Genomic DNA, 22530 nt, shown 5'->3' on the forward strand with positions numbered 1-22530 from the left:
CAGGCGCAGGGCTACATGCTCTATGTGTATTATTTAACCCACAACCACAGTCCTATAAGGTAAATAGAATTACTTTCCTTATTTTGCTGAGGCCCAAAAAGTTAAATACCTTGATCAAGAAAATGTAGATCATGAGAGGTATGAACAAGGATTCAAAACCAAGGCAACACGACACATTCTTATCCACAATCATGAACTTCCATGTGAAAGTTAAAAGAATTAGTTGATCGTTTTGGTTATGTAATAATTTAAAACAGACAATAAAAACAAAAAAACCCCACTCTAACCAATTCCACTGTATTTCGTTCTCTAAGTACGGGGCTACCTGCTGGTATGGGACACACACAGTCGGGTGGGACGTTGGCAAGAGCAGTCAGACAGCGGTCAACAGCGTGCAACTGCTCGCAGAGCTCAGATCAGCGACCAGTGCTCATCCGTCTAGGTTTTCAGTGACAAATGTGAGCAAATAGCCAGCCGTCAGTGGGCCTCGGAAGAGAGCCTGCAGCTAGACAGGGGACCCTGTGGAGGATTCGGAGCAGACGGCCCTACTGAACAGAGTTTGTTTTTTTAATGCAAAAAACAGAAGAGCTTAATTTTTTTTCTTAACTTTAGATTCTAGGGGATATTGCATCAGTAAAATGCAGAGGGACTTCCCTGGCAGTCCAGTGGTTAAGACTCCGAGATCCTAATGCAGGGGGCACGGTTCAATCCCTGGTCGGGGAACTAAGATCCCGCATGCCGCAGGGCGTGACCAAAAAAAAACAAAAACAAAAAAACAGTGGGACTGTTTAAAAATAAAAAAAAGGGCAGAGCGTGCCTGGTGCATAGTAGTTACATTCATTCATTGATTGCATGAATGAAAGTAGAGTTCTTGGACATAAGCTTGCTTGCAAAAATCACAAACTCACTGAAAGCATGGGATGGCAGAATTGACATAATTGGACTAAAGCAGTGAATTAGAAGACCAACTCAAGGAGTTCTTCCAGGATGCACAGAAAAAAGACACTGATGGAAATTGTGACAGAAAGAGTAGGAAACATGGAATATACATCTAGACTCTCAGGAGCCCTGAAAGAAGTGATAGTTTTGAAACAGTTCACCAGAGCTGGAGAAAGACTTGACTCTTGAAACTGAGAGTGCCAGGCAGGAATCCTGAAAGGAGACGCGTGCCTGGCCCATCACAGCGTGGTAAGGATAGAGCGAAACCAGGTGGTCTTGGTGGAGAGGGAGTGAGCAGGCTCAGACTTCTCATTTGCTGCCTTACATGTTAGAAACTGAACACAGCAACACTGAGACCTGTGCCCGGTGTGTGATCATGTGAGGGGACCTGAGACTACTAATATCCCAGAGTCTCCCCCCAACCCCTCATGCTCCTGCTTTGCCCCGATGCCTCCCTGTGGCCGCCCACCCCAGCCAGCCTCCACTCAGTAGCAGCCAACACTACCACCAGCCTCCTGTTGACCTAGACAGATGTAAAGGCAAATTTTGCTATAACAGTAGTTGCAGGGGCCGCCTAATCCGCCAACCATGAGTATCTAAGACCTGAGATTCTACCTTCTTCCTGGAGTCTTAGAATGAAATCCACATCCCCTTGTTCTTTTGTTTGCCAGTCACATCTTCGTTTCCATAATGCTCTCTTTTCATTTTTGCCTTAGGTAACTCCCAGTCTGTGACGTGCAAACGTCCCTATGTGTTCAATGTCTCCATCAAATGTTTTCTTTGCCTCCGGGCTTTAACTGACTTGGCTTTCCCCTGAGAGTGGCCCCTCCACTCAGATCCTGTGCGCTGGGAGGTGGGGTCAGTGTCCTTCCCTGGACCATTGCATCTGCTGGACCATTACTCCTCTTTACCCCTTGAAAGCACTGCCCCTCCTCTGCCTGCCCTCATCACTGTAGCAGCTTCCTTCCAGGTTCCTCTCCTCCTTCCTCCCTTCCTCCCTCCTTGGTGGGTCCAGCCCCTGACCTGCTGTTTCCTCCCTGCCCTGCTGTTTCCTCCCTGCCCTGCCGTAACCCCGTGTTACTTCCTAGTCAGCCAGCCCCTGGGTCTCTCAGATCCTTAATCTTCTTCTCACTTACGCTACTGACACTCTAGAATTTGCCAGCTTCTGAAATGATGTTATTTTTCAAATAGTATTTAAGAAATTCTATTGCAAAATCCTTCCGTCTTAGCAGTCCGGTCATTAAGCCTCCCGATCGTGTTCTTTTGCTCCGTGTAGATCTTGGGTCCATGCGTTGTCCCCCTTTTCCCCTGTGTATTGTCAGTACTGCCTTGACTTTCTTCCTCTTGTAGTTAGATTTCATAGTCTGTGGTTTCAACTGTCTTCTGTCAATATCCTGCATCCCTGTCCCTTTGTTCTTTATACTGTGCTTGTTTGGCAAAATTGTCACCCTGGGTCAGTGAAGATATTTGTCTTTTTTTAAGGCTCTTACTTGGGTCGCTGATGCCTCTGGAGTCTTCTGTTCACACAGTGAAACAGATTGATACTTCCGTTATTTCCTGACCACGAGCCCAGATTCCACGCAGAACATTGTTTGCTAATCCTTCCTTGATTGTCTGTTAAGGTTATAATTCTTCTCCCTAATGACTGTCTCAAACCCCTGCCCACTTCAGCTCCCTGGGTGCCTGGGTCCCCCTATCCCCCCGAGCTGATGGCATTTTCCCCTGATCCACAGAGAAACTAGAAACCACCAGAGAGGAGCTGCCGCAGCTTCCTCAGCCAGATTTACAAACCATCCTCTGCTGCGCCCACTGCTATCAAAGGCCAGTCTTCCCAGCTCCTTCACCGGTGCAGCTGGCACCTCGCTCCCAGGGGTCCGTCTCAGGAAGCTCAGTGTTGATTGTCTTCTGCCGCCCTTGTTACAGGCTCCTAATGTTGGCATTAAATGGGCTAAAGTGTTCCCCGTTACTTTAAAAAAGAAAGTTCTCTCTTCCATCGTCTCTTTCCCTTCACAGCCAGGTTTCTTGAAAGCATCTGCCAGCCGATGGGTAGATATGGTTGATGGTAGGAACTTGTGAAGATTCAGGGAAACTCGAAGCAAGGTCTCAGCTGCGAGTGAGGAGGAAGGAGCAGAGATCGGAGATTTGAGAGAGAAACAGTGTGACGTAACCTGCTAGTAGGGTCAGATAATACTTACGTTTACAGCATTGACATTGAGTCACATATTTCAACAATAGCTATTGGAAATACAAGGGAAATGTGACCCACAGTTATAGAAGGAGCTTTAATGTGCTTCTTGCAGAATGTGAGATGAGTAGGGAAAATGAGAACGTGAAGACTGTGATGAGGAATTCCCTGGTGGTCCAGGGGTTAGGACTTGGCACTTTCACTGTTGGGGCCCGTGTTCAAGCCCTGGTCGAGGAACTAAGATCCCGCAAGCCCTGAGGTGCAGCCAAAAATAAAATAAGATAAATAAAACGAGGTTTCTGTTAAAAAGAAGAAGGAGGTGATCAACACAATTTAGCAAGCTTGAGTTGGAAATTGTATATACAGTACTTCTGCCCGTCAAGCAGGAAGAACATTTACAACCTTGGCTTGTAATTTCAATGCTAAGTCACCAAGAAAAAATCTCAGATCAGGCCACATTCTCTGACCACAGTGCAGTAAGACAAGGTATTCACAGACTTCCACCTGGGTGTGTTTTGTGGGCGTGTTGCTTAATGAGTTGTTCTTGCTGTTTTTGCTGCTGTTAACCACTCATCTATGTGGATTTTTTGGTTAAGGAAGAAATCAAAACCGCTGTTACAGATTCTTTTGAAATTAACCACAACAGAATATCACATGTAAAAAAATGATGGCTCATGGCAAAAACTGCTTTGAGAAAGAATTCATAGCTATAAATATTTTTATTAGTGAACAAAAATTTACGGACGAGCCTTTTACTCACAAGGTAGATAAAAGACAACTTTATGATAATTTATTAAGCTGTATTGTCTCATGAGCTTTTATGTGTGTCATTTCACACACACACACACACACACACACACACACACACACACACACACACAAAAGTTCTTTAAAAGTACAGCCTGGTTGTTAAGACCGTGGTGATCATTTCGCAGCATATACAAATATTGAATCACTGTGTTGTACACCTGAAACTAATATAATGTTACGTCAGTTATACTTCAGTTTTTTACAAAGTACAACATGAAATGAACCTAAACAAGAGGAAAAACATAAAATTGTTAAGTCAAAACTTGAACTGGTTTTATGAAAAGACCGTAAAATAGACAAGTGTTTAGCAAGCGTGGCTAAGAAGAGAGAACCATCAGAAAGGCTAAAGGTTTTATAACACTGTAAAGAAAAAAAATTGCCTCAAAATAAGGTGGAAAACTTACTTAGAACAGTGCCAGTGGGAGAAATAGTAAAGTTTGTCAGAGATTACCTTTATGTCTCAAAGACACAAGGCTATATAATTTTTAGCGGTGAAGTCTATCACATCTCAAGGACTAGATAATTCCTGTGTTATCTAAATGGTTTTAGACCATTAAACAATGCAGTAGTCTGGATAACATCAAGATCGGAAATTGTCAAAGAACTTTGAGTGCTTAAATAACTTTTTACTTTTTATTCAAAAGTAATACGTGAAGGGACTTCCCTGGTGGTCCAGTGGCTAAGACTCCGTGCTCCCAAAGCAGGGGGCCCGGGTTCTATCCCTGGTCAGGGAACTAGATCCCACATGCTACAATGCAGAGCTCGCATGCTGCAACCAAAAAAGATCCCTCAGCCCACAGCTACGACCCAACACAGCCAAATAAATAAATAAATAAATATTAAAAAAAAGAAAAGTAATACGGGAAGATAAACAGGCAAACACACAGTACAGCAAGGCTGACATTATTGGGAAAAAAAAAACACGAGATACCTGTCCTACCCCTGCCCATTCCCTCTAAAGAGGAAATCATATTTTGTGTTTCTTCTTGTGTATGTACATATTTAGAAGTAACAGGCTTATGATAGTCTTTTTTTTTTTTTTTTTTTAACTTCTGGTGTTTTCTATAGACTTCCTATTGTGAAAAAAGAGTTAACTACCCCCCCCATCTTCCTGATAGAAGTTAAATCAACATCTTTTGGCATTTTAATATTCAACATTTAAATTGTTTCTCCTATGATCACATTTCCTTTCTTACACAATTTGCTGTTTTCCCTGGGGTTAGTGATTTTCCCATATTGGGGAACAGAGTAGTTTTGCAATTACCAACATTGATTTGATAGAACTACCAGTCTTCTTTCAACACACAGATGTGTCAAGTAATTTTTCAGTGTCTTTCCTCCCTTGGAGACATACCTCCTGGGACCCTTTATCCTCTAATGTGTACTTAGTGCTCTTCACAGTTACCTTCGCCTGCACCCTGGAAATTCCTTGCTTCTTTCTGTGGACTACTGGATCAAAGGGTCTGTCTATTTTTTGTTCTTTTGTTTTTGTGTTTTTGGCCACGCCTCGTGGCATGCAGGAGCTTAGTTTCCCAACCAGGGATCGAACCTGTGCCCACTATAGTGGAAGCACGGAGTCCTAATCACTGGACTGCCAGGGAAGTCTTCCTTGCTTCTTTCCTTGGTTGTATTTCTTAACTTATGGGTCCCACATGCTATTATTTTGGATGGAGAATAACCTCCGGTAGCTTCCTGAGAAACACAGGAAATAACCAATTGTTCTACCAATAGGTAACTACTTAAAGGATGGCTCACATATAGTGGAATCCTGAGCAGCTGCCTTGAAATGATGTGTGACACACCGAGTGATGCCCTAGTATAATAAGCACATGTACTACTCCTCTCTTGTTTTACAAATAAGTATTTTAAGACTAGGATTGATATACATCAAAATGTGAACCTTTAAAATGTAGGTTAAAGGATTCTTTTTGAAAAATGTTGAAACTGGATATGTTTCTAACATTAGAAGAAAGAAAAGCAAGGAAAACAAACCATCTTTTAAAAGGAACACCAAGGAAAGCCTCCAAAGGTCAGAAAACAGGTAACACCAAATACAGTAAATATAAATACTTTTATCCCACTATAAATAACAGAGCCTAATATAATCATACGCCCCTTACAAGAGCAGTGTCTCAAAGTGGAAAAATAATAGCCGTGCAGTGACGGGCATTTCCTTGGCCAAATGGGTACAAAAAGGGAAAATCAGTTAAAATTACCTCAAGTCTAAAGTAGACGTCACAGCAGAAACAGGGACAAAAGGCATTATTTTGTGTCGCAAAAAGGAATGTTTTATAATGAGTTATAGTTGCGTTGAATCTGTGTATTGAATCTTATAATGTGGAAATACAAACAGTGGGAGACAGTAACGCTCCTTACCCTGAGAGGTGTAAAATGTAGGAAAACCTTTCTAGTGACTGTGTTAGAGAACTGTTATCTCACTGAAGATACCAGAAAATAAAGACAATATCGTAGTGATAAGTGCTATGAAGAAAACTAAGAGGGTACGGACATCAGAGTGAAAGGGTTAGTGAAAGGATGAAACAGTGATTTCACTGGGTGATAAGTTTAAAGGTGTACTTATCCTTTAGCCAAAAATATATGTGTTAGCAGTAAACAAAAATAGGCAGAACCTGAATAAGAAATTGCAAAACTTTTTAAAGGTCTTAAATGTAGAGGCATGTTGCTGGATGGGAAAGCTAAACATACTAAGGAATCATTTGCATACAGTAAAATTCAGCCTTTTTAGTGTATAGTTCTTTGACTTTTGACAACTGCATGTAGTTGTGTAACTACAGTCAAGATTTAGAACAGGTCTATCTTCCCCCCAATCTCGACACGCTCCTATACTCATTCTTTTCCTCTAGTCCATGACAACCACTGGTTTTTTTTCCCTTTGTCATTATAGTTTTGCCTTTTCCAGAATGTCATGTAATCATACACAAGTTAGCCTTTTGAGTGTGGCTTCTTTCACCAACACAGTGTATTCGAGCATCGTCTACCAGAACTTCACTCCTTTTTAGTTCTGAGTAGTATTCCATTGGATGCATGTTCCACAGTTTGTTTATTCACTTACCATTTGAAGGGCATTTGGATAGTTTCCAGTTCTTGACAATTAAGACACTAGAAACCTTTGTATGCAGGTTTTTTGTGAGTGTAAATTTTAATTTCATTTGGCTCAATACCTAGGAGCAGGATTACTGGATCGCATTGTAGATGTATGTTTAACTTTATAAGAAATTACCAAACTCTTTTCCAAATGGCTGTGCCATTTTTCATCCTGACTAGCAATGGATGAGATTTCCAGTTCTGCATCCTGTCAGTACTTGGTATTGTCATTTTTTTAATTAAATCTTAGTCTCTCTAAGTGTGTAGTGTTAAGTATTTCATTGTGGTCTTAAATTGCACTTCCCTGGTGACTAATGACATTACACACCTTTTGATGTGAATATGCCACCTGTATGTCTTTTTTGGTGAAGTGTCCAAATCTTTTGACAATTTAAAAAAATTGGATGGTTTTTTATTCAGTTTTGAGAATTCCTTATTCTTTTTTTAGTTACAAGTCCTTTGTTGGATAAGTGATTTGCAATTTTTTCTCACTCAGTCTTTCAATCTGTGATCCATCTTGAGTTAACTTTCATGTATGGTGCAAGGTATGGATTGAAGTTCCTCGTTCTGCCTGTGGATTCTAGTTTGATCTTGGCACCATTTGTTGAGAAGACAGTTTTTTTCTCCAGTGGATTGCCTTTGTCAGGATCCTTGATTCCTTTGATCTATATGTCTGTCCTCTTGCAGGTATCATACTGTCTTGATTATAATAGCCATGTAGTAAATCTTGAAATCAAGTAGTGTATTTTCCACCATCGTTTGTTTAAAAATTATTTTCTCTATTCTAATTGCTTTGTCTTTCAATATAAATTATAGAAATTAGCATGTCATTTTCTAAAAAAAGTCTCACTCTTCACATTTTGATTGGATTGCATTGAATCTATAGAACAATTAGGGCAGAATTGACAGCCGTATTGAGTCTTCCAGTCCATAAACATGGTTTATCTCTCTATTTATGTAGGTCTTTATTTCATCAGTGTTTTGCAGTCTTTAGCATATAGATCGTACACATTTTGTTAGATTTAAATCCAACATAGACCTTAAAATAACTAAGCATTTCATGTTTTTAGTTTTAAATGGAGCTTTGAAATTTTTAATTTACAGTTGTTCATATTAATATGTAGAAATATTATTTTTAAAATATATATTGACATATTTTGCAACCTTGCAAAAATCACTTATTCTGGAAGGTTTTTTGGTAGATTCTTTTGGATTATCTGTATTGACAATCGTGTCCTCTACAAATAGAGACATTGTTATTTCCTCCTTTTCAAATGCTTTTAATTATTTTTCTTCTTTGTGATGTTGAAAAGGTGTGAGAACAGACGTCTTGTTCGTGGTCTCAGGGGGACAGCATTCAGTTTTTTTCACCATTAAGGATGATGTTAACTGTAGGTGTTTCGTAGATGCCCTGTATCAAGTTGTTGAGGTTCCCTTGTATTCCTAGTTTGTGTAGTTTTTTGGTTTTGGTTTTGGTTTTACTCATGAATGGATGTTGTTTTTTATTGAGTGTTTTTTCTACATCTATTCCGGTTATTGTTTCTTCTTGAGTGAACGTCAGTAGTTTATGTCTTTTAGAGAAATTATCCTATTCATTTTAGTTCTCAAATTTTTGGACAGAAAGTGGTTCTTAATATTTCCTTATTATCTTTTTTTAGTATCTCTGAGATCTGTAGTGGTTTCCTCTTTCTTATTCCAGATATTGGTAATTTGTATCTTATTCCCGATCATTTTGTCTAGAGATTTATCAATTTCATCAATATCAAAGAACCAGCATTTGGTCACTGATTTTTTTTTTTCCTGTTTCCCATTTCATTGATTTCTTTCCCTTATTTCCTTTCTTCTACTTGTTTTAGGTTTAATTTGCTCTTTTCTAGTTTTTTGAGGTAGGAGCTGAGGTCACTGATTTGAAACCTTTTTCACTGTTGAAAATATGATTTAATTCAACATGAATTTATTGAGTACCTCCGTATGTGTTTTTTGGAAGGCGCTTTGGAAAATAACTGAGCTATCAAACAAGTCTCTGCTCTTTAGAAGGCTAGTTGCATTTTTGACCATAAAGTTATTTCCCTTAAATGTCACTGCAAGGCTGTGTTTGGTTACATTTATAGGTTTTTAGAGTATAAAGTTCACTGTACACTGTTGTGGTGCTTAAGTTGGTCCTTGAAGGATGGAGAGGGTTCAGGGAAGCAGAGGGAGGAGAAGTTCAGTTACAGAGTGTTACATGGAGAGTGTTATATGGAGAGAGTCTTGGAGGTTGCCAAGCTCACCCCTGATTGTGCTGATAGTGAAACTGAGGCCCAAAGATGGCACAAGACCAGACAGACATGACAGGAACAAATGGGTCTGGCTGGAAGAGCGTTCTTTTGTTTTGCTTTGTTGGGGTGGGGTGCCCGTGCCATGCGGTGAAAGAAGAATGGAATAGATTTGAAGGGTAGATTGCGGTTGTGAAGATCTCAAATTTCACACAATGCTAACAGCATGTCCAGATGCAGGAAGAAAGCCCTTCCGCATAAATTAGGAGGCGATTTAATTTTGGTTAGTTTTTGGTGTATGTTTTGATTTCTTTAATGTGTAAACTAGTTCAGCAAAGCCCTAAGAACTTGGCTAAGTGGAGTTCTAGAGACGTGGCTCAGATCAGGAGAATTTGGGGTGTGAGGGTTCATGTTTAGAGTGAATAATAGGCAGAAACCTGTAAAATCCTAGTTTTATAGGTGAAGAGCCCGAAACCAGCAAGGAATCAATGCCTCATTTATAGATACGTGGGCAGTTTGTGGCGGGGCTGGGACGAGGATCGCTGATGCCAGTTCCTGGCGTCTTGCCAGCGCCCGGCCTGGCTCCTTGCACTGGATTCTCTCAGTAGACGGAGGGCTGACCATTCATTCCGGGAATAAAGAAGCAAGACAGTCTGTGATCTCAGGCAGCACATGCTGGTGGGGCTGGCAGTTGGCAGTATCGTTTGTCTGACTCCAAAATATGGTCAAAAGAAGGAAACGGTGAGGAAGAGGGTCTGGGGAGGCTCCGTAGCAGAGATACAGCTGAGCTGAGCATGAAGGCAGGTGGAGATGATCCAAGTGGTTGTGGCCGGGGACGGACATGCAGGGGAAAGGGTGTGGCCCGTCCCTGGGAACGTGAACAGATGAAGGGGCAGACGTCAGCTGTGTGCTGTGGGTGTTGCCCATGGCAGCCAGAAGGAAGGAGAGAACCGTGGTCAGGAGCTATTAGGAATTAAGTTAGGCTCAAGGGGTCAGGCAGTACTATGCTCTTGGTATAACTCAGTTTATACGTAGAATATATGAATGGATTTGTTTCTTTTAATACCATTATATGAAAAGAGTATGGCATGGTGAGTCAACTCCTCATTTCTCTTTGATGGAAGTTCTCTATGCCTGAACTACTGTGAGATCTTCATTGGGCACCTGATGGCTTTTCTGATGCAAAAGCAAGCACAGCACAGGGAGCGACAGAAATGCCACCTGGGCCGGGCCCCTGTGACTGCAGCTCCTTTTGAGGCAGTGACAGCCTTGGTCAGGTGTGTTGAGGACACAGGCGCTGGAGGTAGGCAGGCCTGGGTTCTCACCTGCATCCCTGTCCCCCGGTGCTGTGTGACAGAAGGATTAACTTCCTCAAAGAACATTCTTGGCTGTAAAATAGAGATTATGATGCTCGTAAGTGATTGGAAACCACACATCCTACACAGGTGGTTTTGTCCTTGGGCCGTGCGTGGGTTTGCGTCTCACCTTTCCATTTGAAAAATTGAGCTGAGTATGAATGCTTGTCATTCATCACTTTAAAATCACGTTAGGTTTTTTTCATCGTACGTCCTTTCGTTATTTTTGGTGTATTTAACATTCTGACTTGAGACAGTGGTTAAACCTCATCTAGATGTTTATCCTCCTTCAATCTTATTTTACACTCAGTGTCTGATGCTTTTTCTTTTTCTCCTTTAAGGTCAAATTAATAATGATTCCTCTCTGGTGGTGGGTTTTCCTGAAAGGCAGTGGTTTCTAAACCTGGCCCTGCACCAGAATCACCTGGGGAACCTATTTTAACAGGGGTTTTCAGTCCCTCCCCCTGAAGGTGGAGGTGGGCTCTGGGGAGCTCGTTTTTTATAAACCTTCCTGAGTCGACTCTGTTGAGCAGCAGGATGCGAGAGTCCAGGTTGGTTAGGCATATAAAGTCATCTGGGCCTGGAGTGTTACCTGCCCCAGAGAATCTGGCATGAGAATGATCAACTTGGCTGTATAATATATAATAGGATTGGGAAGAATTAACTTGGCCTGAGAGGAGCAGAGTTACTAGTATTTTAGAGGCTATCACTGCAACTTTATTATATCAGATTTTTTAAAAACCAGGCAAATGGTCACTTTCTTTTTTTGTTTGTTTTGTTTTGTTTTGTAGATCGTGAGGACCAGTCAATTCTTTGCACGTAAGTAAATGTTGAACATTCAGACTTCTTTTCGATTCTGTTGAAAAGTAAAAGGGGTTATTTTTTTGTATGGGGGGAGGGGGAAAGGAGAGCAGTAATTTAAGAGCTTGATGTAAACCTTGCAGTTGTTGTTTTAAGACTAAGATATGTAACTTGCCTAAATTTGTTGTTACTGTTTGGTTGTCAGAATGGGCTTTTCACACATTTCATCAGGCTAATCTGTGAAACTTACATCTTTGTCCAAGTGTTGACCTCCTGCGCATTTCAGCATTTCAGCATTTCAGGAGTTTACCGGTATCACCCAGGAAGTAGTATTGATTACCATGTGCCTGTGTGCTTTGTGTGAAGTTCTGGAGAGTCAGGATTGAATAAAACAACATCCACGGCAGGAAGCCATCAGATTCTCGCGTTGGCTGCAGCGGGGGAGGATGCATGGGGAAGCGTTAACGGGGGAGTCCGGTTGGGAGGCTGTGGAATTACTTACACGAGGGATGGAAGTGACTTAAGGTGGAGAGGTGGTCATGGACCCAGAGGGAAGTGGGTGGATTTAGGGTGGGGTTTAAGTTTAGGAGACAGGCCCAGCTGAACTCGGTGATTTACGGCCTGAGAAAGATGCTCAGAGAGGCTGGGGTTGCAACGAAGGAAGGTTGAGAAACAGGTTCTCCGGTGGAAGGCGAGGAGTTTGGTGGAGGACGTTGGCTTTGAGGTGCCTGTGGCTCTCCTGAGTGGAGCTGTCACTAGGCCATTGGCCCTGTGGATATGGAGTCGGAGCTGGGCCCGGAATGCAGAGCTGGCAGCCTGGGTGACGGCAGCCGCGCGGTGAGTGAGGTCGCCTCAGTGTGGGATTCCCAGGAGGGGCGACAGTCAGGGGTGGGGAAGAGCTGTCAGCGCGTCAGACGCCGTTGAGGTTGACCAAAATATACAGAAACACGTGCGTGGGATTTAGCGCTGGAGCAGGAGGCTGGCGGTGGTCGACTGAGTGCACTGGGGGTGGGGAGGGAGGTCGAAGCCAGATGGCAGTCGAGGAGTGACGGCAGGGTGAAAAAGTGTAAAAAAGCATCAAAAGCCAGGTGTAGGCCTACTGCTTCCAAAGAGCTCAAGAAAGTGAAGATTGTAGCAGTTGAGCCATAGTAAGAAATCGACTTTTGTTGTTGTCATTGGTGTTTAATGTGGGAGAAAGTAAATGCTGAAGGGGGAGCTGAGGGCAGGGCAGAGAGACGGAGGGGCGGGGAGGGTGCGGAGGGCACAGTGTGGGCATCTGGGCAGGGACCTGGGGGGACACAGCTCCTCTAGAGTGACAGGGCCAGGGAGGCAGTGGGGCCTGATGTGGGTCGGGGGGCTGGGAGGCTGGGAATTGAGGAAGTTCCCATGCCTTGGCTTCTCTTTCCCATGAAGCAGAAGCTTGGTGTTAATAAGGAGGGGATGGGGAAATGGAAATAGCTGGTGCTGGTCTCTCTGTTGTGTACATTTTCTTCCCGCCTTGTTTAGCCCTCTGAGTTATACGAATTAGCTTTTTTTAAACAACAAACCACCCTGACGCTTAATGACTTAAAGCAGTTTTCCCAGCAGTTGGGTTGGGCTCAGCTGGGCCTTCCTGCAGAGCCAGAGCCGGGCCGGTTGAGCTGTCTCACCTGCGGTGGGGGTGGGTGTGGGTGTTGCTGGCTGGCTGTTGGCTGGGCTGCCTTGGTAGGTCCTTTAATCCTCCAGCAGGCTAGCCCTGGTTTTAACACGGTGACGGGGTGCCAAGAGCAGCCGGAGAGCAAGCGCCGGTGGATAAGGGTTGTGCACACCTGCTGCCGCCCCATTCCCAAGCCAGACACGTGGCCAAGGCCGAGGTCAGTGTGCGAAACACTAGCCAAAGGGGTAAGTACAGCAAGGTGTGAAACAGTTGGAGCCATTGCTGTGGGCTGTCTCCCACACGGGTGTTGGAATGGACCCAGATTCAATCCAGTGAAAGGTGGGACCGTGTTTGTAGGTGGCTGTAGATGGGGGTCACTGAAATGAGAGTCCTGAGGACACTGGCAAGAGAAGTGGTCGCGATGGATCCTGGAGTACGGGCAAACAAGGAGCGATTGATAGGAAGGAGACAGGTCAGAACCAGAGGACGGGTCCTCTTGGGGACGCCATAGCAGAAGCAGGAAGAGTAGGCAGCGTGGCCGCAGACGATGAGATGGAAACACCTCGATGTGGCCACGGGAGTGGGCAGCTGAAGAAGAGAGGGAGCAGGAGGTCATCGGGGTTGAGGGCGTCAAGGAGCCAAGGGGCCCCAGGGTTGGGAGTGAGTCACTCACACGAGGAGAGGAGGGGCTTGGCCACACACACACACACACACACACACACACACACACGAGTGATGGCGTGAGGACGGTGGCCTCCCGTGAGCCCTTCATAAAGCTAAAGTGTTTCACCTAGAGGAATGTCCTTTATTCTAAGATAAGACCCTTCCCTTTTTTTTTTTTATGTGCTTTTTTTTTTGACATGTGAGTGGAGGTTTTTGTTTTTTAAATCTTACTAGACAAAATAAATCCAAGTGTCAGAACCACCACTGCTGCTGTATGTGACCTCAGAGAGGTGGGTACGAGGGGTAGGGGCTTTTCTAACAGGAGGGTCTGGATTGGGCATTAGGGAGAGTGAGGAGGATGCCCTGGCTTTCTTCCTGACTCATGGCTGTGGGTGGGGGTGGGGGCACACAGGTGTGTGATGTGGAGGAAGGCTGGTGGAGAGGGACGTGTTCAGTGAGGAGACCGAGAACGTGGGTGACTTTGCACACGGTGGAATAGGGGGCCCGGACAGTACGGAGGAAAGGAGGAGGGGCAGGAGCAGGAAGTGGGTTTGAGGTCGGGAGAAAGAAAACAGTATGAGAGCAGAGGGTAAGAATGAAAGTGACCAGAGGAACTACATTTGAGGCGGTGGACAAGGCTGGCGGGGGTGCGAGTCTGAAGGCTCCCCCAACAGAGTCCATCTCTGCGCCTGGCTGGATAGAGGGGGGACTTGGGCCCTTGGGAGGCAGCAACCTTGACGGGTCCTTACTGGCTTCTAGGGGATTTCTAGCTCAGGTGGGCAGCCACACAGCCAGGTCACAATCCCTCGTGGCTTCTTAAAGAATCAGTGACCCTTCCAGGTATAGGGGACAACAGGTGAGAAGTGCTGTCAGGCAGTTAAAGATAAATTGGGGCACAAGGTGTGAAGTAGGGAATACGTGCCAGTTTAAACCCAACATGCGTAAAAATTAACCTTTGTTCCTATACAAACAACACGTGTCTACCGCTAACCTTTCCATCTTCGACACTTTCTGGACTCAGGGTTTAAATCTTGCCCTGTGCTGTGACTCCCCGGTCTCTTTCATGTCCCTGTTTCTGGTTGTCGCCTCGTTTCAGATTTTTCCTGTCTCATCCTAGCCCCGCCCAGCACCTGCTGTCTGCCTCGTCTTGGTGGGTCCTGGCCGACTTCCTTGCCTTGAGCCTCTTTCTCCCTCCAGGGACGAAATATGCCCAGCAATGCAGCCGGTTCCAGCCCACACTGATCTCTCCTCCTCAGGCCCTTTTCCTTATCTACTGCATTTCATTACCCGTTTAGTTCATGTGTGTCGTTTTACAACTAGACAGCCAGGTAGGAACTGTGACTTGCCTTCATTGCTCTTTAATTATCCCCTGAGAACCTGGCATGCTGTTCTGAACATACTTAGGAAATGGATAAAAATGCAAACAAAAGCATGCATCTCTTAATTAAGTAGGAACCAAGGAAACAGGCTTAAGTACAAATTAGGAAGTTTTAGAAACTTGTGAATACTGTGTGCGTCTTCAAAGGGTACAACCTTTCTGATACCGTTTTATAAAAGCATTTTATTTTGAAACTTCAAACCTACACAAAAAAAGAATAGTTGGTGACCCCTGTATGCCCATCCCCTACTTCAATGATTTTAAAATTTTTACCACATTTTCTTCATTTTTCCCCTTTTTTTAACCTTTGCTGATGCATTTCCCCAAGTTTTTATTTTAAAAAATTCAAACCTGAATTTTCCTGAAAAGTTGAACAAATGGTACTTTAAGTGCATGTATACCCTTCACTTAAATATGTCAGTTGTCTTTGTACACACACAGCACTTTTTTTTTTCCCAAAGCATTTGCAAGTTTGCAGACATCCTGACACTTTAGCCCTAGATACACAGCAGGCATTTCCTAAGATCAAGGCATTCCCACGTAATCACAGACCATTGTCACATGTGAGAAGATTGACAGTGATTCAGTAAATGTCATCTCACGTACAATCCATATTCTAATTTCTTTTTTTTTTTTTATAAATTTATTTATTTATTTAATTAATTGGCTGTTTTGGGTCTTCATTGCTGCACACGAGCTTTCCCTAGTTGCAGCGAGTGGGGGCTACTCTTTATTGTGGTGCGCGGGCTTCTCACTGCGGTGGCCTCTCTTGTTGCAGAGCACGGGCTCTAGGCGCGTGGGCTTCAGTAGTTGCAGAACATGGGCTCAACAGTTGTGGCTCACGGGCTCTAGAGCACAGACTCAATTGTTGTGGCACACGGGCTTAGTTGCTCCGTGGCATGTGGTATCTTCCTGGGGCAGGGATCGAACCCGTGTCCCCTGCATTGGCAGGCAGATTCTTACCCACTGCGCCACCTAGGAAGTCCTATATATTCTAATTTCTGTAACAGTCCTCAACATGTTTCTTCTTTTAAATCCTGTCAGGGTCTCACTGCTTGCATTCCTTACATCTCTTCATTTTAATTCTATATTCTAGAATAGTCAGTCCACTTTTTTGCTTAATTTACTTAATTTTGTTGGCCGTATTCTTCCAAAAAGTCAGTTATTTAGAACGTGATCTACAGATGTCTTTTTAAAACTATCTGTTTTGAAGCAGTTCTGACCCTGACCTCCCAGGGCAGGTTCCTCCACGTGGGCTGGCTTGGTAGACACCAGCCACAAGCTCAGGGGTTCCCAGGCCACCCATGCTTCTGGCCAAATAGCTACATGTTTGGGGGTTACCACTAGCCGCTCAGATTCAATACTTTTCTGGAATGACAGATCAGAGCCAGGCAAAAGAAGAGACACAGAGGGTGAGGGCTGGGGGTTCCCAAAGGCACGGCTGCCGTATCCTCTGGTCACTTCCCCTCCCAGTGCATCAACGTATATCCCCAAGAAGCTTATCCAAGCTTTGAGGTCCACAGTTTTTATTGGGCTTCATTATGTAGGTGTGATGGATTCAGTGTCCACTCCCTCTCCCCTCCCAGGAGGTGAGGCTCATGTCACATGGTTTAAAGCCCAAACCTCTAACCATCCATTTGGTCTTTCAGCTTGGCTGCTCCCCATCCTCGAGCTCTTGAAGCACCCACCATGAATAACAAAGACATTCCAGGTACCTAGAGGCTCCCTTCCAGGAATCAGGAACAAAGTCCAGCAGTTCTTTATTATACAGCACTGGTTAATAGGGTGAGGTCGCCCCGAGAATCTAGTCCCTGAAGCTCCATGAGATGAGCTGCCTTGTTCTGCTCATGAGCGAGAGAGGAATAGAACTTGTGTGTCACCTGTCTGCAGTGTCACAGTAACAGTGACCCTGCATGCAATACACAAGGGACCAGGTGCAGGACACACACCTCTCCCCTTTGGGTGGTTTGGGAGCTTGGATGACCATTTTGGAGAAGGACTGTTTGAAATGTCTGGAAGCAGGAAACGCTTGTGGGAGGGAGTGCCTGCTGTCTGACAGAACCAAAGGTTAGGGAGCACTGATTTACTCATGTCACCAAAAGTGACCGTTACAGGCATGTAATTAGATGGTCACTGTTGTTTTAGACTGATGTTTGCATCAGTGGATAGGCTTGGATTTGTGAGGTAAGTCTCCTAGCAGCTGGTTATCTCTTCATGGATACAAAGTAGCAGTCATCAGTATCATGTTTGTTTTTTTTTAATTGAATTTTCTGAAAGAATTTTGCAGTCAAGACCCATATATCTACCACCTAGATCCTACCATTAATATTTTACTATACTTGCTTTATTATATATCAGTCTGTTCATGACTGTATCCATCTATCAATCCATCTTATTGTTTGTATTGGGAGGAAGACTTTTCCAACTTGGGTCCTGTGTTTGGGGGTCTGCAAATTGACAGTAGACAGGCTAACAGGAGAAAAGACAAGGTTTATTTACGCATGCGTGTGGGAGTCCTCATTGATGAGTAACTTGCTGAAAACCAAAAATTAAATACTAAATTTAACCAAAGAGGGGGTGGGTGGTGTAGGAGGACTTGGGCTTCTAGGGGAAAGTATAGAGGGTTCTCTTGGGCTTTATGATGTTAGTGCACAGGTGAACTTGCACTTCCTGGTGCTAAGGGTCAGACTTCTCCCAATCTGGAAACTCCCTGGGATAGGGGTCTATGGGAGCTGTATTTTCTGGAGGCTCTGCTTAAGGTTAGATGGTATTTGTTTCTGTGACGGCTGATTGGATGTTTTCAGTTTAAACTGAAAACCACTTTGATGGGCTGTTAATCCCTTCATCTGCACACTTCCGCCTAAATACTTCAGCATACATAACATTAACTAAAGTCTGGTATTTACATCTTTATCTTTTGGGATAAAATTTACATATGATGAAATACACAAATATTAAGTATACGTGTGCTGCGTTATTTGTGTAACCTAAACTCCTATCATGATAGAGGACATTGCCTTTATGATCACCCCAGAAAGTTCTCTCCTGTATCCAGCCAACTCCTACCTCCACTTCTTTTAGCCTCACCATATTTTAATTCTTAGTTATTACGGTTATGATAGTTAATAACAGCTTTTCATGCTTGTATCTGTTAAAAGCTACGTTGTGCTTGAGAAATAATGAAAATGTGAAACACTGTGTCCCAGACTTGAGAAAATATGATATGTTCCCTGGTGCCTTTGAGGATCCACCAAGTGAAGAACTCCAGGAGTGTGTAACCAGGGCCATCTTACATTTAGTGCACAGGTGAAGCTAAGTTGTCTGTATGAGAATAACTAGCCAGTTTTATTTAGTAGTTATTTTATATTAAGTACCTATGTTTACAAAGGTATCACAAAGAGAAAATACAATTGGAAGCAAAGTTTTTAAAAAATCAATACTTAAGTAGTTAGCTTCTCTTTAAGCTTTTCTTTTTTAGTCATTTACTCTCTAATTTACTTCTCTCCCAAAAGGGTGAACATGTAACTTTATCCTCTGGTCTCATCTGCCTATGTAGCTCCCCAACTAGCCTTTATTTCTGCAGACTCAGGCCAGGCAATGTGAGCTCCCACTTAAGAATCCAAGCCCCCTGCTTGGTCATTATCCTAGTAGCCCGGCAAGGACTTCTTGATCATGGGAGAGCACCCCGTTAACTGGGAATGAAATCCTGCTAAGAGTGTAATCCTCATGTTGACTTTCCTTCTCATTATAATTAAAATTCACATAGTCACCCTCAGTGCAGAAATTTCTCTGTTCTCTAAGCCCCCTTTTAAAGACTACTCTGCTTACACTTTATGGCTCTAACTGCCATTAACTCTAGTTTTTCTCCTTTTAAGTGCGTTTGTATATAATGTGACAATTGTAAAACAATGCTTGTTTCACATCAGCCTTTTATCAGGCTGTGACAGTAGAATATTATTGTCGTTAAGGAATTTTTTGTCCTATACAAATATTACATTAAGTGGTGATGATAAGCCACCCTGGATTTCAAACAGTTGGTTGATTCTTGCTGTAAGTAACATACCTTAAAAGGTGTAAGCTAACCAAATCAATAGAATTGATTATGTAGCTAAGGCAACCTTGAAATAGACCCTATAAATGGAGCCAGCTGATCTTGACAAAGAATCAAAGCCAACACAATGGAGCAGAGATTGTATTCTAGCACAAATGGTGCTAGAACAACAGGATATCCACATGAAAAAAAGAAAAAAAAAGTATCTAGACGTAAATGTTACACCCTTCACAAAAATGAACTCAAAATGGATCAGAGACCTAAATGTAGAATGCAAAACCACAAAACTTCTAGAAGATAATATGAGAGAAAACCTGGGTGACCTTGGGTATGGCCTTTTGAGATACAAAACCAAAGACACATCCATGAAAGAAATAATTGATAATCTAGACTATTAAAATTAAAAACTTCTGCTCTACAAAAGACACTGTCAAAAGATCGAGGAGTTAAGTCACAGACTGGAAGAAAATATTTGCAACAGGACTGTTGTCCAAAATATGCAGAGAACTCTTAAAAGACTCAACTGTAGGGAACCAACCCAATTAAAAAAATGGTCCAAAGACCTTAGCATACACCGCACCAAAGAAGATACACAGATGGCAAAGGAGCATCTGAAAAGATGTTCCACATCACGTCACCACTGCACACTTGCTAAACTGGCCAAAATCTGGAACATCTAACAACATCACATGCTGCAAAGGATGTGAAGCAACAGGAATTCTCATTAGATGGTGGTGGGAATGCAGAATGGTATAGCCACTTTCAAAAATGCTTGGTGGTTTTTTACAAAACTAAACATACTCTTACAATATGGCCCAGCAATCAGAGTCCTTGATATTTTCCCAAAGGGTTAAAAACTTACATCTACACCAAAACCTGCACATGAATTTATAGCAGCTGTGTTCATAATTGTCAAAACTTGGAAGCAACCAAGATGTCCTTCAGTAGGTGAGTGGATAAACTGGTATATCCAGACCACGGAATATTATTCAGTGCTAAAAAGAAATGAGCTAACAAGCTATGAAAAGACATGTAGGAGCCTTAAATGCACATTGCTAAGTGAAAGAAGCCAATCTGGGGAGGCTACATACTGTATGATTCCAGCTAGATGACATTGTGGAAAAGGCAGAATATGGAGATAAGTATCAATAGATCAGTGGTTGCCAGCGGAGTAGGGGGCGGAGGGGAGCTGAATAGGCAGAGCATGGGGGATTTTTAGGGAAGTGAAAATACTCTAGATGATACTATCATAGTAGATACAAGGCATTATACATTTGTCCAAACCCCATAGAATACCCAGAGTGAACCCAATGTAAACTACGAATTTAGGGCTCATCCTACATAAAAAATGTACCATCCTGGTGGCTGATGTTGCTAACAGAGGAGGCTGTGGGTGTGTAGGTACAGGGGTTATATGGGAACTCTCTGTACCTTCCTCTCAAAAGTGTGTTGTAGTTAAAAAACCATTGTGCTGTCAGATAGGAGCTGGTATTCTTTCTTGTCCCAGCTCTACCAGGACCTTAGGCAGACGGTGAGCTTCTCCAGACATCAGTTTGCTTTTCTAGTGACTCTTATTTTAGGTGTCCTCAAGTCTTAAAACTTTGCAGATTTTTAGATTATTTTAGCTACTTCTCAGCAATAGCTGTATTATGGAGAGAGAGTATGCAAATCAACTTGTAAATAGAAGTCTAAAATGTTCCAGGCAAATGTTCCAGAAAAAGGAACTAACATCTTTGCAAATGTTATGTCCATGAGTCCGCAACACCCCCATTACCTCCATTTACACACCACGGTATCCACAGCTGACACTCACTGGTATTAGTGTTTAACAGAGAACTGGAACCCAAGCTTACCTTGATCTTCCTAGCAAGCTGCTTTCTAATAGAATGGAGTTTTGAAAGCGTACGAAGTCAATAAGTGATGCTATCTATATATATTTATATTTATATGTTTTTATGTAAGGATATTTTTCCAAATTGAGGTTATCTAAAGCAAGAACTTCAGGCAAAGGGTATTTTTGAAGCTAGACTGGATTTGATGTTACAAATATCCAGAGAGAATAAAAACAAAACCAGTTAAGATCTGGGAAAGGAGGGTTCGCTTTGGGGAAATACCCACAGTCCAGAAGGGATTCAGAGAAATATCTCAGAATTGAGCATGTGTTAATGATCTGGGTCACTGCTTCTTACCACTGCGGGCTTTCTGTGTTATTGTTTAGATTGCATTTCCCTTTAAGAAGCCAGTGAAAGCCACAGACATCTCCAGAAAACACAAATACCTTCACGTTAGAAACTCCTGATCTTTTACATCCATAGGTACCGCAACAGACACAGGCACCCACCAGCAGGCTGCCTGTTCTATTCTACCATTAACCTTGCACTTGTGTCCCAGAGACCAGCAATGAAATAAGCAGCCCTTTACAGTAGAGAACAACTGCATTGATAGAGCTTGTCTGGTTGGTGGAAATGAGGTCGGATTCCCTTTGTCCTCTTCACTCTTTGAGGGCTTGGCCCATTGCTATCCTTTGAGGATTCTCCTAATTTTCTTCGCGAGGAGTCTGCCGAGTTTTCTTTGTAGTTCCCTTGCCCATTTACTTTTGTTCAAGTTGCTTTAATTCCCCCTTTTCCATCTGGGACAGATGTGCCATTTCCCCTTAAAGAAAAACCTTTTTTCTAAGAATGATATTCCTTTGATCCTGGCACAGCTTTCGTATTCAAATCAGAGGTTATCATCTTTTTACTTCTGTCAAATTCTTTTTTTTTTTTTTAATTTTATTTATTTTTGGCTGCATTGGGTCGTCATTGCTGTGCGTGCGGGCTTTCTCTAGTTGCGGTGAGCAGGAGCTACTCTTTGTTGCAGTGCGTGGGCTTCTCGTTGCGGTGGCTTGTCTTGTGGAGCACGGGCTCTAGGCACTCAGGCTTCAGTTAGTTGTGGCTCGTGGGCTCTAGAGTGCAGGCTCAGTAGTTGTGACGCACGGGCTTAATTGCTCTGTGGCATGTGGGATCTTCCCAGACCAGGGCTCGAACCCGTGTCCCCTGTATTGGCAGGCGGATTCTTAACCCCTGCGGCACCAGGGAAGTCCCCACTTCTGTCAATTTCCTCATCAGCACTGTGGACTGTTGTCACAGTTGTCACCACTACTGCTATGTATGGGGAAACTTCTGGCCGGGTGCCATGCTAGGCTCTTTACATGCCTTATCTCAGTCCTGTGAAGTAACCAGATCTCATTTTAAAGGAGTATAGACTGAGGCTCAGAGAGCCAAGTAGCTTGCCCAAAGTCCCATAGCTAGAAAGCGGTAGATGGGGTTTGAATCTAGGTAGGTCACCAGGAAACTGTGGCCCACTTCTTAAT

General features: G+C 43.2%; 1 protein-coding gene across 3 annotated transcripts in view; it reads left to right on the forward strand.

The window, feature by feature from the left end:
* The window catches only part of MYH10 (myosin heavy chain 10), a 131231-nt gene that overhangs the window by 22571 nt on the left and 86130 nt on the right, over positions 1-22530 (forward strand). For all 3 annotated transcript variants that reach the window (XM_057717272.1, XM_057717271.1, XM_057717273.1), the window contains exon 4: positions 11441-11468. In XM_057717272.1, the coding sequence (XP_057573255.1) occupies positions 11441-11468 (28 nt within the window). The remainder of the gene's footprint in view (positions 1-11440; positions 11469-22530) is intronic.

The sequence above is a fragment of the Hippopotamus amphibius genome, chromosome 17 (assembly GCF_030028045.1).
Source record: "Hippopotamus amphibius kiboko isolate mHipAmp2 chromosome 17, mHipAmp2.hap2, whole genome shotgun sequence".
NCBI lineage: Eukaryota > Metazoa > Chordata > Mammalia > Artiodactyla > Hippopotamidae > Hippopotamus > Hippopotamus amphibius.